This window comes from Magnolia sinica, chromosome 14 (genome assembly GCF_029962835.1).
Source record: "Magnolia sinica isolate HGM2019 chromosome 14, MsV1, whole genome shotgun sequence".
NCBI lineage: Eukaryota > Viridiplantae > Streptophyta > Magnoliopsida > Magnoliales > Magnoliaceae > Magnolia > Magnolia sinica.
The window spans coordinates 38674387-38691245 of NC_080586.1; the positions used below are offsets into that span (position 1 = coordinate 38674387).

A 16859-nucleotide genomic window follows, 5' to 3' on the forward strand; every position below is an offset into this window, starting at 1 on the left:
GTCACACACACTCCCCCGATTGATTGTCCTTTGAATCATTTGGGAATTTGGGGAGAAGTAACTCGAACTTTGTGTGATGGTTCCATGATTCCTCGGAACAAACGGAACTTCCTCCATTCATCTCATTTGAACTCAACTATGAAAGTGATGCATAACATTCTGAGTATAAATGCATACCCATGCGAAGTTTCTGGAGATATGATATCTCCTTTTGTTCTGAATATCCTGTATGACATCCTTCAGGGGATTGAGATCTGTCTACCCACTCTTATCCTAAAACAATTGATCCAAGTAGTCAAGGGCAATCATTGTACTGGCCTTCCTTTCCCTAGTGTCATTTGCAAACTCTCAAAATTTCTTAGGTTGCCACCTACTTATGATACGGTATATCCTATCGTGTGCTTCACCAAAGAAACTCTAATTCAAATAAATGTGTTTGCAACTACACTTGAGGAAAATTAGGAATACAGGAGCGGCGACGAAGCTCAAGATACTCCCATGGCCACTCGCTGGGATTCGTGTCGTACTTCACTGCCTGCACCGAGTCCTCTGTCAGTTAACACAGGGTGTTATCTTCGCTAAAACAACCCAATTCGTCTTCTCCTTAACGGACAATCGAATATCGAAGCTCATCTCTGACAATGCGAAAATAGGCTCTCTGGCATTGAACTACATCTTGACGCTCTTCAACATATACTGGGGAGCATATCACGGAGTTGCTTCTATCTCGGTGCACTTTTATCCCTCCACATGGAGGTGGATCTTTTAGATGAAGTTCTATTGTTGTGTTGTTAAAACTGGATAATTTATTTTGATATGTTAGTTTTGGTATGTCCTTAAGGGCTTAATTTTTTTTTGGATGATGGATGAATTTACCCAAGCTTGGGGTAGCAATTTTGATGAATTATCATGATATCTATTATACTCATGTTAGATATTCCTTTATGATTATACGTTCTATCTGACATATGATTTGATTGCTTATGATGATATACTTCCTTGCTTAGAAGAGATCTTTATGGTTATATCATTATATATTTGTCCTATTCTCTTGCCCTCTGGATTTTCATCTTTATGTTATTGGATTATTTCTTGGTAAAACCTTTGCCAATAACTGACAAAAAGGGGGAGAAGAAACCTACCCACCAAAACAATGTATGTTTTCTGCAGAAATTACTTTTTTCCTTGTTACAGGTTGTTCTTGGCAGACACTAAAGGGGAGCAGCATGATTTTTGTATTACATGTCAAGTCTGGAGTTGTAAATTTTATTTTTGATATGTAATTTTTATTATTTTGGTATGTCATTGGTATGGACCATAACATGGTTGTAGGTTAGGTTGTTTTTGTCACGTAATTGACAAAGGGTGAGATTGTTAGTGCACTTATTTGCACTCATGTTTGTCAATTACGTGACTAGTTTTGTCTTGAAGTCAGATGAGTTCTTGACAAATGAAAACCGGTGATGCAACTGGATCAGAAGCATCGAAGCCACATTGAAGACAAATGATTGCTTCTACGATCTTAAACCTTGCAAATAGATAATTCCAACCCAAATAGGAAAACCCACCTAGGTCATATACTCTAAGTCAATCCCAAATCCATATTTTATATCCTATAGTCTTGGCTTAAGTATAAGCCCCGTATCCTATACTGTACCGTTTCATAGGCTTCCGCGGTCTTCCCAGTCGAATTCCGGCAATCTTCGACCCTTAACCGGTATTTGCGCGCGACCCTGACTCTCATGCCATCAACCCGAGTCGACTTAACCCAGGACTTATACCTTAGTGACCGCGTCGTCACTGTGGTTCCGATGCCGCGACTTGCGTGCCGAGGCGATACCCTGCTCGAGAGATGTGGGCCAGCGTTTGGTGCGAGGAAAACGCCGCGCGTGCGAATTCCGAGGGAATCTCTACAAGGTGTCACATCAATCAATCAATCCCATCATGTCAAGTACACATCACCTTTCACCCATTCCCAAGCAAGCCCCAAAAGTCAAAAAGATCTTACAACCCATAACTTCTCTTACACCATTAGCCACAAAAGTCAAAAAGGGGCTCTTACACCCATCACCACCACATCCATCACTCCATCACTCACTCTCTCTCTCTCCCTTTACAACTCTCTCTCTCCTTCTTTTTTTTCAAATCCAATCTAAGCAAGAGCTCCTCACGTCCAAGCATTTTCCATGGAGAGAAAAATGCATTTGTGAGGCCCACCTTTCCTACCCCTTCATCTCTCATCTCAACCATCCATTTCTCATCTTCCTCCATCAAAGAGAAGCACAAGGAGCTAAGGAAGCCAAGGAAGCAAGAAGATCAAGCGGTGGGTGTTTTGATAGGGTAGTTTTTGATGTTTTTAAGATGGGACAAGTGAGGCCAACCGATCAATGGTTTGGATCTCACTTTGGACCCTAAGATGTGGCCGATGGCCCACTTGGATCATCATGATCATTCCATGATGGGGCCATTCTCCATGGACCCCATCATGATGTTTATTTCCTTGCATGCTTAGGGTCATCTAGACCGTCTATTTTAGTGGAGAAGGGATCTCCACCGTTGGATTTCGATTTCATGGACCCACTTGATGTATGATTTAGTGCAAGGGAGGGCCCATAGTGCCGGGTCCCTCCATCACGCGGATCTCACCCTCTATCTCTCTCTCTCCCTCTCTATTTCCTTTTTTTATGTTTGATGATAATGAGATTGTGTGACCCACTTGAATGGACCCCACCATGAAGTTAGTATGTTATCCAAACCATTTACAAGTGGGGCCCACTTTACGTGTATTGTACCCACACCATCCATCAGTGGTGGCCCTCATGAGCAGGCCCACCTTGCTCGGCCAGAGAGTCCAGCGTCCAGGGACGCTGGACGGTTGCTGAAAACACAAAAATAAGCTTGGTTCCAAGCTAATAGAGGAGGCCCACTCATGTAGGCCCCATCTTGATGTATGTCTTCAATCCACGCCGTCCATTCCGTTCCAAACCTTAGGTTAGGCGTTGAACCAAAATATGGTGTCAACCCGAGGTTCTGGTGGGCCATACCGTAGCAAATGGTGGTTTGCACCATTGAAACCTTCCCTAACCCTTTTATACGTCAAAACATGCCCAATATTGGGCTTGTTTTGCTTGTCTGGAGCCATGGAGGGCCGTTGGACGGAGTGGATTGTCTGGATGTGGACCCCACCTGTGAAAACCATGGAAATTCTGAAAAATCAAAAAAATAAAAATAAAACTAGCAACAGCAGCTGTCGCTGTTGTGTCAGACGGCAGCAGGCGCTGCCTGCGCACAGCGTCCAGCGGACGGACGGTCGGGCAGCCACCCACGGCTGTAGCCGTGGGCCCCACCTTGATGTTTATCTACCATCTAATCCGTTCATAGGGTGGGTCACTACCTGACGTGGGCCCACCCCAAAAATCAGCCTGATCCAAGACTCAGGTGGCCCACACCGTAGGAAACAGTGGGATTGAACCTTTACCTTTGAAACCCTTTTTGGGCCCACAGAAGTTTTGGATCAGGGTGGAATTTGTGTTCACCCTTCATCTAGGCCTACGTGGCCTTATCAACGGGTTGGATGGAATATAAACATTATGGTGGGCCCCACATGGAGCCCAAAGTGATGTAAGTGTTTTATTGCCACCGTCCGCCTGGACGGTGGAGGCCATTGTGACGTTTGTGTTTTATCCCCTCCGTCCAGGGACGGTGGGCCTCTTGTGTGCGTGCGTGTGTGGTGTGTGCGTGTGTGTATATTTATATATATATATATATAATATTATATATATAATATTATATGTATTATATATATATATATATATATTATATTATATCATATTTAATATAATGATGGTGGGAGGCCCACCTCAGTTTGCTTGTGGCCCGTGGTTGAGGCCCACTTTGATTTATATGTAAGGCCCATGGGTCGAGGCCCATTTGACGTATTAGGGGCCCATGGGTTAAAGCCCATTAAGATGTATTATGACCTATGGGTTGAGGCCCATTTGATGCACGTATGAGGCCCAATTGGCGAGGCCCATTTAATACACATAAGGCCCATGTGAGTAGGCCCATTTGATGCACTCTAAGGCCCACGGGTCATGGTCCATTGCAATGCACATAGGGCCCATTGGTGCGGCCCAATGATGTGGCCCACTTGATGAATATAAGGCCCATATGATATGGCCCATTTGACGTATTTAAGGCCCAATGGGATGTACCTAAGGTCCATTGCAATGTACGATCCCAACATGGGTTATGTAATGATGTTTACGTCGGGCTGTACCTTGGGAGCAATGGCAGTTTGACGTCCTCATTGCAAGTATAATGTTGGTTAAATGTCCGCATTATGACTTTCCCTAGGGCCCATTGTTAGGCTCGTACGTGTTATGTGTAGGCCGTCTAGGCCCATCTTCGTTATGCACATCATCTATCCTATATAACATGTTTAATTTCATGATTCATGATCATATGCATCATACATATGCTTGATATGAGAAATGACTGATCATCGCATATGCCTTCGGGCAGATTGTTTAGGGACTCCCGTACAGGGGGTGTTGCCCTACATGAGCGCACGATACGCGCAGGATTGCTGTATGACTGGATAGTGTGATTCATGCATTCGCATTGTGTGATATGGTTACTGTACGCCCTAGCGACATCAGGGCCGTAGCCTCCACAGATGTATCGTAGTTGGCAGGATTGGATACCGAAAATACTGTTCTACACGGGGTGCAATAGATATCCCTGGGTGAAAGTCCCTAAACCCTTATGGTACCAGGAGGTTGCTCCAACGTTTAGACCGAGTGGGTGCATGAGCGCTGAGTGCCGATTATCAGACGGTTGCGCTTTCCACTGTCGTGGTCGGTTGGAAGGGGATGCGGCCTTACCCACCCGAGAGTAGGGGGCAATGCTAGGCTGAGTCTGACCAGCTCGAGGAATGGGTCCGCTATTGACGAGCCGAGCCCGATATTGGCAGGCGGATAGTGAGGTCTTTTCCACTCATCTTATTGCGCGCGATGGGGCGACAATCTGGCTTGGAGTGTACTAGACCCCGGTGATATTTCAGATTTTGAGCTGTATTGATATGTGGACTTAGATAAGGATTTATATGCTTGAGTTGCATTTCGCATTGCATGGCCTTGGTATGGCCGACATCATTCTTTGCACTGCATGGCCTTGGTATGGCTAATGGTATTCTTGGCATTCATCAGTATGTTCCGCATTACTCTGATACTGCATAACTGCATTACCACCTTGAGCATACACTTTCACCACCCTCTAAGCTTTCTATAAGCTTATGCATGACCGTTGCGTGCAGGTGACGTTGGATCGCAGCAGCGCTGAGGCTTGGACGCGTAGCAGATCATTTTGGAGTTTTTGTTCATCATCCTTGTATTTCCCTTTATGCTCATTGTACTTGTAAAGTTTTTGATCATAATGGAAATGTAATGGAGTTTTTGGGTTGTTGTTTGTGGGTTATGCCTTTGGTTATGCGGAGGCCGAATCAATGGGCCCTAGGGAAAGTCATAATGCGGACATTATGACCATTGTCCGAATCAAACTAATGTTGAAAATCCTCTTTATAGCATCCCAGGATCGGAACCTGGCGAATGGGCGCTGGAAGCCGAGAATGGGGTTCTACGGAGGCTGTCGGCGCCGGATTCGGCGATCGAAAATTTTGTGAGCCCGGTTTCTGAGTTTGGGGCGTGACATTAAGCAAGTCCCAAGTTGGTGAAAGATTTATTGAATAAAATAGGAAAAACAGGAAAATCTGTCTACTGTCGGTAGGACGAAGGTGCTACCGAAAAGCACCTTTATTACCACCAAAGATACCTTCAGTGTTACCGAAGGGGCTCAAAACAGTCCAGCAAGCTTACAACGATAATTCAGTGTCACCGACTGCCACTGACGAATAAAGTTTGATCAACTGAAAGAAATTGTTTTCAATCAGCAACTTAAGAATTTAATTCGGTACCGCCGATAGATAATTCGGTACTACCGAAGCAAGTTCGGTGGTACTGAAGGTCACTTCGGTAGAACCATAAACTAGCCATTTTATAGATGTTTTCTATTCGTTGGAAGCTTTTATCTATAAAAATGGTTTGTAGGAACTTGCAAAATGTATGCATTAAGGCTGTTGAGAGTCCCTAGTGCAACCCAAGCTTATCTTAGCCTACCTAAACTCTATCCATAAAAGATTCATGTTCTCTTCATTGTGATTCATCATCTTAAGAACATTCAAAGCTCGAACTTATGAAGAACATGATCTCAAGCCTTCATTAGAGTATTGAGACCAAACCTGTAGGTATATCCTTGGTCTCAATCATACTCTAGTGTATCCATCAGTTGAATCTCTTAGGAAACCCATTCATAATCTTCTTTAGAAATTCAACCAACTCCTATAACCTTGGTCACCTTTATAGGTATATCATATGCAAGGTTTTTCTAGATCGTGAAGCTGAGCCAACAGGTAAATCCAAGCAACGCGATCGCGGGAGCATTGAGGAGCTGATTTAAGTACGAAAGTGCAAAGATCGAGCAACCCGATAAGAAGCTACAAAAAAGAACTCAATTTGACAAATACGTGTTATAGTTAATAGTTCAAAAGTTTAGTATCTATCCTTGTGTATAATTGAGGCTAAGAGTTTGTCATTAACAAACTCGATTAGATGCCTCGTGTGGGACCTTAGCCGGTGGGCTTAAACGTATGTACCTTATGTGAGATCTTGTCCGGTGGGCCTAAATGTAGGTGCCTTGTGTAAGACCTTGGCCGGTGGGCCTAAACTTAGATGCCTTGAGTGGGACCTTGGTCGGTGGGCCTAAACGGTGGTGCCTTGTGTGGGATCTTGGCTGGTGGGCCCAAACGCGAGTTTTAGGTGTAAGACCTTTGGTCTTACGGAGAGCATAAATTGGTGTCCTTAGTATAGGACTGTAAAGGTTGTTGGTGAGCCTGATTTAAAACTATCAATAGTGAAATCCGGTGCACTCTGGGATTTGGTACAATCATTTGAAAAGTCCTATTCACATTCCTCTAAGACTATAAGAACAATTTCATATTTCTACTAGTGCGGTGCAAACTGTAATTTATGAGAATAGAAAAAACTAGGAGAGAAGGTGAGAGAGGATAGGGAGAGCAGGGAGGGAGTACAGAGGGCTCCATAAACTCTTTCTTTTGATTGAAGATCCATACTCTTTTCTTTAGCTAGGTTTTTTCTTTTATCAGTTATCTTTTTTAGTTGTTATTTTTTTTAAATATTATATTTTGAAATCCATTTTTTTTTTAAGGAAGCAACGCGGAACAATGGAATCAGGGACTCCGTGTTTGACGAATAACAGAGGACATGGACTCAGAAGCTGTCTGGGCGTGCTCCATCTACGGTGGCACTCCGTGGACGGGGGTTAAAAAAAGTGATAACACGTGTACATTATGCAAATACGTACCTCGTCTCATGGAAAAGTATGGAAGGAGCAGCTCGCGTCCGTCTCCAAATTTCAACATCCCCTTTCTCACGCCATCGCTGAAAATTAATAGAGGGTCGAACGAAGCCTCTGTGAGTGCGCGCGCACGTGCATAAGAACAGTCGGTCCCGAAGCGCTCTTTCTTCTTTCTCTTCTAATCACTGTAGTAATTAGAGAGAGAGAGAGAGAGAGAGAGAGAGAGTTATAGATCTGGCCGGATGAAGAGGGAAGAGTTGAAATGCTCTTATAGTTAGTTCTGAAGGATGGATTTGAATGATCGAGAGCAGCAGTAGCAGCAGCCCTAGGGCATTCCTTTCCCTTTCGTCCGTATGGACTTCTCTAGAGTCGGAGAAAAGATCCTCAGCTCCGTCCGATCCGCCAGATCTCTCGGCCTTCTCCCTGCTCCGTCGGATCGACCCGAGGTAAGATCGCCTGACCTCCTTTCCTTCTCTTTTCTCCACATCCTACTTCCGTCCCTTTGCTTCTCATACCATTTTCAGTTGGCTGACACTTCTATTAATTCATTCATTTGGGAGTTGGATCATGCAAATTATGTTGCGATGGCTGTCAATGTGAATTTTGAATTTGATGCAGCATTGAATTAAATCGTAATTATTAGTTGGTCTAACAAAGAGGATCTAATCTAACTGTAATTTCATTCCTCAGCATTCTGCATTGAGTCTTGGTTCCAAACTGGTGACTTGAAGGAAAAAAAGTACCTGCAATTCTTGGCTACTTGCTCATATTACTAAGTTTTTGCCACCACCTCTTCATTAAACCAAACACCTAGCTGTGCATCCAAACATGCCTTGATTTGCTTTGCTTCTCTTGATACGACTAATGTTTCCAGTTAAAATTGGTTTCACAGGGTTGTATGCATCGACATTATTATTATCATTCTTGAATCTCAGCGCAAGAATATCTTTAGGAAATTTTTTCTCTTTAATGTAGGGCTTTCTTGGGATATGTTTGGGAGAATATCAAGGAAAATGAATTAATTATACAAAAAGAGATGAGTGATAAGAAATTAATGTTAGTGCACTGATTTGTGCATCTTGTTTGTCAATCACATGAGTTTTTATGTCATGTAGTCGGTTCTTGGGCATTGGGATGGATTTTTGGTGCAATAGAAACTTAGATGATTCCATGATTATATCCCTCATCCCAAGCCTCTAAAGTCTAAACCAATGAGTTCTAAGTCATCTTTCTTGAGATTAACACTCTAATGAGGATTCCAACCTCCACCTTGAAGATGCGATCGAACTCCTCCATTTTCTAGAGATTAGACTCAACCTCTATAGGCATAATATTGTCTAAATCCTCTAGAAGACCTATCTAGGTGAATTTCTTAGGATTACAACTTTCCATCAGTTGTAGGAGATTCTACCAATCTCCCATCACCTTGGTCACCTCAAAGGAGCACTACATGTAAGGTATTTGATTTTGGAGTTGAAGCCTTGGCAAAGCATTAGCACTAGGATCGGGGGAGCAAATGGGAGCTGATTGAAGCATGGGGGAGCAATGATTAAGCTACCCAAGAAGGCGCTACAAAAGGGGCTCGATTCGACAAGTAAGTTGTCAAGTGTAAGAGTCTGTATGTTCTCTTTCCTTGTGTATGATTGGGGGTAAGAGTTTGTGACACAAACTTGACTAGGTTCTTGTGTAGGACCTTGACTCTTATGTAGGGCTTAAATCTAGGTTTTTGTGTAAGAACTAAATTCAGGTTTTTGCGTAGGACCTAGGCTCTTGTGTATGACCTAAATCAAGTCCTTGTGTAGGCCACCAGACATGGGTGCATACGTGTTAGTTTCCGTGGGAGCTGGCAGGAGTAAACGTAGGTCCTTGGATTAGGATTGTGGTTGTTGGTTTGTCTACAGAAAACCAACTAAAGTCTCTTGTGGGAGCCTCCGACAGGAGTGTACGTCAGTAGGTTCTTGTATAGGACCGAGGTTTGTGGTGAGCCTATAGAAAACCACATAAAGTTTCTTGCAGGAGTCATTCCTTGTATAGGATTGTAAAGGTTAGGGGTTAACCGGATTTAAAACATCCGATAGTGAAATCCGGTAGACTCATGGGTTGAGTGTGCCCGCTGGGAGTAGAGTAGGAAAACCGAACCACTATACATGCTTGTGTTTGGGATTGTCAGTTGCACACTTGTTTAATTAGTTTATGTGATTGAATGTTTAATTATTTGTATGCATGATTAGATGAATGCTAGGACTTGATAGTTAGCACATACGACACACACATGTACACTATTATGTTATAAACTAGTTGCTTATTGCATATCATTTGTAGTCTATGTGATTGGACCCACTATTGGCTTGGAAGCCTTAGAGTTAATTGATTTGCTTAGCTTAATTTGCATATTAACTTAAGTAGGCAATTGTGGTTTAAAAGACAAAAATTTTAATTGGTCCTAATCACCCTCCCCTCTAGGACATAGACTTCAATCATTAGCTCTGCCAAGCTTCCTCATGTGCAACCGTGGTAATCCCATTACATTACAGGTGAATTTTCAATTAAAAGCAAGCATGAAAAATAAAGAGCCTTTATTGTCTGGGAACAATTGCAAAATTATTTTTATCATTTCATTGTATGTTTGTTTGCACCACATATCATGAAATTTCATGATTATTTCGTCTAATTTGTTGCAAAATTTCATGATATTTCATGAAATTTGGTGCAACCAAACACGCCCTTAAACATAAATTGAACATATCTTGAAATTCCCCTCCACACCCATACCCACACACATTGTTTTTAAAAGAATACCGGTTGAATGTTGATGGTGCTTTCAATGTCTCACGAGCATGCACTAATTAAATGATGCCATTGTAATTACAAAGATGAGTGCACTCACAATGTCACGTGAGCATGCACACATCTCAACCGGATTGTATTGACTATTAAGCATAATGCGTGCTGACCTTGATTTCTTGCCCTGATTACTTGAAGTTTCTCGCACTTATACAATTTAATTGACGCAAAACTAGGCGCTTCCAAATAACCGACACTTTGCTCGTCATTTTCTCACTCTTCTCTGATTCCTCACATGCATTTTGACAAAAAGGCATTTCTGAATAACCCACCTATTGTGGTGCACTTCGGTAGAAGGAGAGCGAGGTAGACCAAGTTTCCAAATCCTGGTTTTGGAACATGACTCCTCTAGGTATTGGACTGAGTTGTATATTTGATATTGATATGACTCGTTCAACATGGACAAGTTGCAAAAATATAAAAAAGAAAGAAAAAAAGCAGAAAAAATATATTTTTTAAACGTGGAAAAGTTAGGAAAAAAATATAAAAGTATAAGAAAACACTAATATAAACAAATTTAAACTGAAATGTATAACAATTAGCCCAGATATGTAATTGGAAGCAATACAATTTACAAAATTTAGATTAACTACATGACGTAAGGCCAACATGATTATGTGAGTTCAAAATGCATAAACAAGTTCAAATTAGATAGTATTATTTTATATACATTGCTTGTTTGGTCATCATGTCAATCAATACCCAAAGGAATTGTATGCTAGTTGAAACCCGTCTCCATTGCCATCTCTATCTCTATATATGGATAAGGATACTGTCCTCCCTGTCCATATCCAAATATCATATCAATGTAGATGTTGTTGCTCCTGTCTTCACCTTGAGATTGAGACTGAGATTAGAGGCCTCTGCTCCATGGTAGCCCATACTGCTGCTATCGGTAGAGTTGCTCTCAAGGTGGGCTCCATATCCATAATGCCATTAGCCACAGGCTCCTTCATACCCTTTTCCAAACTTCGATTGATCCAATTCCCACATGTCATCTACTTCGTTGGTAATTTTGATCCCATGAATACATTGCCATTACCATGTATTTGAGCTAGGGTTGAGGTATTCATCTTTGACTCTTCGTTAATAGGCTCATCTCCTAAATTTGCCCCTCATTTACCATGCTTATCTCGTTCTGTATCTTATATGGATGCCACCAACTTGACTAGTGCCATCATCTTTTTTTTTTTTTTCTTTTGAAGATTGAAACAAACTTTATTCAAAATAGAAAAAAGAAAAAACCCGTACAATAGAAGGGGGACCCTTACTCAAAAACAAAAATCCCCCATAAAAAAGCAACAAACAAACAAAAGTGACCAGAAACACTCCCTTTGAACAATTTGAGATCCCACCATGATACGAATTAATGACAATCCTCTATCACCATCTCCATTGCATGCTCTAGACTTGGCTATGTTCCAACAATCCAGAGATTGTTGATGATGCTTCTCATATGACACGGATTTATTTAATGGAAAATAGAAGTAAGGTTAACTCCATTTTCAATGTGTTTCATAGTTGGGTTAAAAATCAATTTAATATGAATATTGATACTCTTCACACAGAACTGCAAATGTTTATCTTTCTTATACTATGATTTTTTATTTTATTTTTATTTTTTATTTTTTTTGAATCTTTAGGAGCATGGTATTAATTCTCAAACCACTTGTGCATATACCCTGCAACAGAATGGAATTACTGAAAGGAAAAATAGACATTTTCTAGAAGTTACATGTGCTCGTCTTATTTTGGTCAGATGCTGTTCTTACCATTTTTTATTTAATTAATCGTCTGCCTACTAAGGTTCTTGTTGGGCAATCACCAATTCAAATATTTTTTCAGCATTCTATCATATCTCAGAAATTCTTTTGTGGGTCTTTGGGTGTGTTGTTATATCACATAGAAATAAATTGTTAAATGGGTTGTCAAACGTATTTTCTTGGGATATTCGTATTCGTAAGTAGGGTATAAATTTTTGATCTGGTCACTAAAAAGCGTTCTCTGTATGGATGTTAAATTTTTCGAAGAAGCTTCATACTTTTTTGTGGACAATGGGAGCACAAGTCTATGGTTCTTCCAATTCCCATCCTTGAGTCTAATCAGATCATGTTTGTCCCATCTAAACCTAATAATGTGAGAGATAATGTTATTTATGAAGGTTTATACTCCAATTCTCCCTTAGGACACCACGAAGCATGCCCCTTTGACGATAGATATTGGTAGTTAGTGTTTCTAGTAGCTTGCGGTATCATCAATGTATCCCACGGTGTATCCGTTATAACAGTTGGGCGATACAAATCCTAGCTTTAATATCCATTTTTCGTGGTATTGTGTAATATATCGCATGATATCTCAATATATTGTATATATTTCGATATCGTGTGATATATCCACCCCCCCGTTATATAAATTTTGAATGCATCGTGCAATATATTGATATCAAGAGGGATAAAAGGAAACAAGCACTATTTTGTTTGGAAAATCCTAAAAAATTCACAAAAATTAGTTTTTTTTTTTTTTTGAAAAAAAAAAATCTTCCTAATACAATATAAGGTGATTTTGATCAGTCCACTCTAGTTTGTTGGAAGAAAATCTTCGAAATTTCTTCGAAATCGTGATTGGAAGCTTCTTGGGACCATATTCTAAAAGGTGTGTATTTTTGAGTTTTAATTCATTTAATTCATTTTTATATGTTGTAAATAGTGGCAAATGGTAACAAATTCATGATTCTTCATGTTTTGCATGAAAAATTACGGATTTGGAGCTTTGATTTTGAGATTTGGGGGAGATGGGCCGAGTTGCGGAAAATTGAAAAATTTGAAAATTTCCTAATTTTTTCTCAAGTAAGTTGCAATCTTAGTGCTCAACTCAAATACAAAATCAAGCATGTATATAACATGATCTACACATTTTTGGCAATTTGGAGATTTTTCGAAAAAATATTTTTTAATTAAAAATGTTAAATTTTTTTTTTTTTTTAAAAAATCCACATGTATATTTCTAGCTTTCTACTTCTTTTGCTTTTGAATGTGATGCTTGTGTTTCCATACATGTCTTCTTACATTTATAAATTTTATTAATCGACTTTGAATATGGTTGCATCAATTCAGTTAGACAGTGCATAGGTTAGGACCTAATAAAAAAGAAACCTATCAATGTTTCTCCATGTTTCCCAACAACAGTGATAAATTACACGATATAACCAATATATCCCATGTGATAATCGATATGTATCTGTATCCCAAGGGTGCAATACATTACGCGATAACTATATCGAAAACATTGCTAATATTATTCATACTAGTTTGTCTATTTATATTTTATACTGATCCATATTTAGACTTTTGGATTTGCTTGTTTCTTTAAAAAAACAAAAAGATAGTATACTTCTCATCCCATCCAATGTTTTGTTTCCTATCATTCTCCATCTCCAGCAAAAATCCTTTTTTTTTTTTTTTTTGCTCCTACATCATTTCTAAAAACCTTAAGGAGGCTCTTAATTTTTGTCTTTGGCGACAAACAATTAACGGAGATGGTTGCTATTCTAAAGAATATACATGGGAGATGACTGAGTTGCCAACTAAGAAGGATTCCGTGGGTTGTCGCTGGGTTGCTCTTAAGTACAACCCTAATGGTAGTGTAGCTCGACATAAAGCCCATCTTAGACTAAAAGATGTTCATAGACTTTTGGTGATGAATACTCTGAGACTTTTGCTCTTGTTGCTAAGATGAATTTTGTAGGGGTGATCATTTCTCTTGCTATCAATTTGCATTGTATATGCTTCCTCTTCCTGGATTTGCTCGGAAGGGGGGAAAAGGAAGGTATGTTGTCATAAGAAGGCTATATATTTTTTGGAACAAACTCCTTGAGCTTGGTTTGAGAAGTTTAGTGGGGCCTTGATTCGTATCGGATTTACTTGCATTCACTTAGATCATTATGTGTTTGGTAAGAAGTGTGTGCATGGTCTCATTATTGTGAGTGTTTATGTGGATGACGTTGGTAGTATTCCTAAGTTGAAATTATTTTTCATAAGTGGATAAAATATATTGAAGCAAATTGTCACTTTATTCGTAAGAAGGTTGCTATGGCATTATTTTCACTTTGTTTGTTTCATCTTTTGCTCAATTGGTGGATATCTTCATTAAGGCTCTTATTGTGGAAGTTGGACGAAGTGTTCTTGACAAGCTGAGCATGATTGATGTCTATGCCGTAGCTTGAGGGGTGTAGACATTTGACCATTACTTGCCTAGATCTATATCATCCAGTGAGTTTGGTTAGTCAATTCATACATGCTCTGCATTCTGGTCACCTTGAAGTAGTTCATTACATCTTTCTCTACGTTAGGTCTTCTTTGAGATATGGCATCCTATTTAGCTGTGATAATGATATTGATTTGAAGGATAGTCTAATGCAGATTGGGCAGGATCACCTGATGATTGACGCACTAGAATAGGCTATTGTACTTTTTTCGGGGGTAATTTAGTTATTTGGAAGACTAAAATGTAGACAGTTGATGCTCGGTCCAGTGTTGAGGTAGAGTATCGTGCTATGATGAATACCATATGTGAAATTTTATGGCTGGAAGTTATGTTATTGAATTGGGAATTCTTGTGAAGACTCCTGCGCCTATATATTGTGACAATCATGCTGCCATTTATATAGATTATAATATTGTTTTTCATAAGTGGATAAAATATATTGAAGCAAATTGTCACTTTATTCGTAAGAAGGTTGCTATGGCATTATTTTCACTTTGTTTGTTTCATCTTTTGCTCAATTGGTGGATATCTTCATTAAGGCTCTTATTGTGGAAGTTGGACGAAGTGTTCTTGACAAGCTGAGCATGATTGATGTCTATGCCGTAGCTTGAGGGGTGTAGACATTTGCGCATGGGCTTGTTTGGCTTGTTGGTTTGTAGGCCTTTGGTCCTTGGGTATTTCTCTTTAATTAGTTATTATTTATTTATTTATTTCTTTAAGTTCTAAGTTGCATATTTGTAATTATAAATCTCCACATATTATAAATTAGGGTGGGGCCTCCAACCCTATAGTTCTTAATTCCTAGGGAAGCGAATGGCTTCTCTGACGTCTCTCTCTCTCTCTGTTTTTTTTTTTATTCTTTTTGTATGGGAGATTTTTATTTATTGCCATTGTGAATCTTTTAGCTTGTAGCCATGTGGGATTTTCTTTTAGTATGGTTTTTTTTTTTTTTAAATAAGAAAAAAGATGATGGCTTGTCAATAACTTGCCTAAGATAATGGCTGTGTATGACAACGGCAAAGGCCATTGGCTCATTGATGATAGTTTCCTACTAGGTGATAACCAATGTTTTAAATATTGATGATATTGGCCGACATATCCCACGATATATCTTGTATCCCACCTGTGCGATACGAAATGCATAGGTAGTACCAATATATCCATATGTTCGATCCGGTTAACCTTTTTCAATTTTTGATACATTTTTTGTTGAAATTATGTTAAATCAGTGTTAAATGGTTACAAATCCATTGGTTTTTCATGTTTTGCATGAAAAATCATGGAATTGGAGCTTTGATTTTGATATCCATTGGTTCTTCATGTTCTTTATGTTTTTATATTTTTTTGAAAATTTCCTTCAACCAGCTGTCAATTGAGATTAATTTCAAAGTATTTAAGAGTATTTGATGAAATGATCATCACGTACACTCTAATTTTGAAAATTGAGTGTAGATTGTCCGATTTGGGGAAAATTATTTTTGTTTTTTCCAATTTCACCCAAATTTTCTTGCAATGTTGCACTCCAAACATGAAATCAAGCACTTATGAGGGCTGGTATACTGATTTGTTAAATCCCTGTCAATTTTCGGAAAATAAAAATAAATTTTAATTAAAAATTAATAAAATATTAATGATATATATATATATATATATATATATATATATATATATATATATATATATATATCAAAATTTCCCTTGATCTAGCTGTCATTTGAGATTAATTTTGAAGTATTTAGGAGTGTTTGATGAAACGATCATCACATACACTTTAAATGTTATGCATTCAATTTGAATATAGTGGCATTAGTTCAATAAGATAACGCATAGCTTAGGACCCTATACAAAGGAAACTTATTATGTGCACTTCTTTTTTGAGATGTTATGATTTAAAAGTGTGTATTAAGGTTTGTTTGTTTGTTTGTTTACACACACACACACACACACACACACACACACACACACATATAAACAATCCTTGAAGTTTCAGTGAAAAATTCAACAAATTTCCCCATGTTTCCCAAAAAGTGCGATAAATTACACGATACAGATGATATATCCCATGTGATAACCGATACATATCTATATCCCAAAGATGCGATATGTAACGTGATACCGATATTTCGAACATTGGTGATAACATCCATCTCTCCCTGCACCAAAGGGCCCGTAACCCATGGTTATAATCAATCCTTCATTTAGGGGAGTTAATGTTTTTCTCCTGGCTTCCATTCCTGCCAATCCATTGCTATGGGGGAAGCTCTGTTGGATGAGTTCCACTCACTTTCGAGGTGGATGCTTCTTTTGCATCATGAGAA

At 39.3% G+C, this 16859-nt stretch overlaps 1 protein-coding gene across 5 annotated transcripts in view; it reads left to right on the forward strand.

Annotated features, from left to right (window-relative positions):
• The first annotated feature begins 7429 nt into the window (after nt 1–7429).
• The window catches only part of LOC131226076 (uncharacterized), a 141558-nt gene continuing 132128 nt past the window's right edge, over nt 7430–16859 (forward strand). For 2 of the 5 annotated variants that reach the window (XR_009161643.1, XM_058221754.1), the window contains exon 1: nt 7430–7880. Coding sequence is in view for 4 of the 5 variants with exons in the window: in XM_058221754.1 (XP_058077737.1) it covers nt 7788–7880 (93 nt within the window). In the remaining variant the exon portion in view is untranslated. The remainder of the gene's footprint in view (nt 7881–16859) is intronic. The other 3 variants (XM_058221751.1, XM_058221752.1, XM_058221753.1) reach the window with 3 other exon arrangements.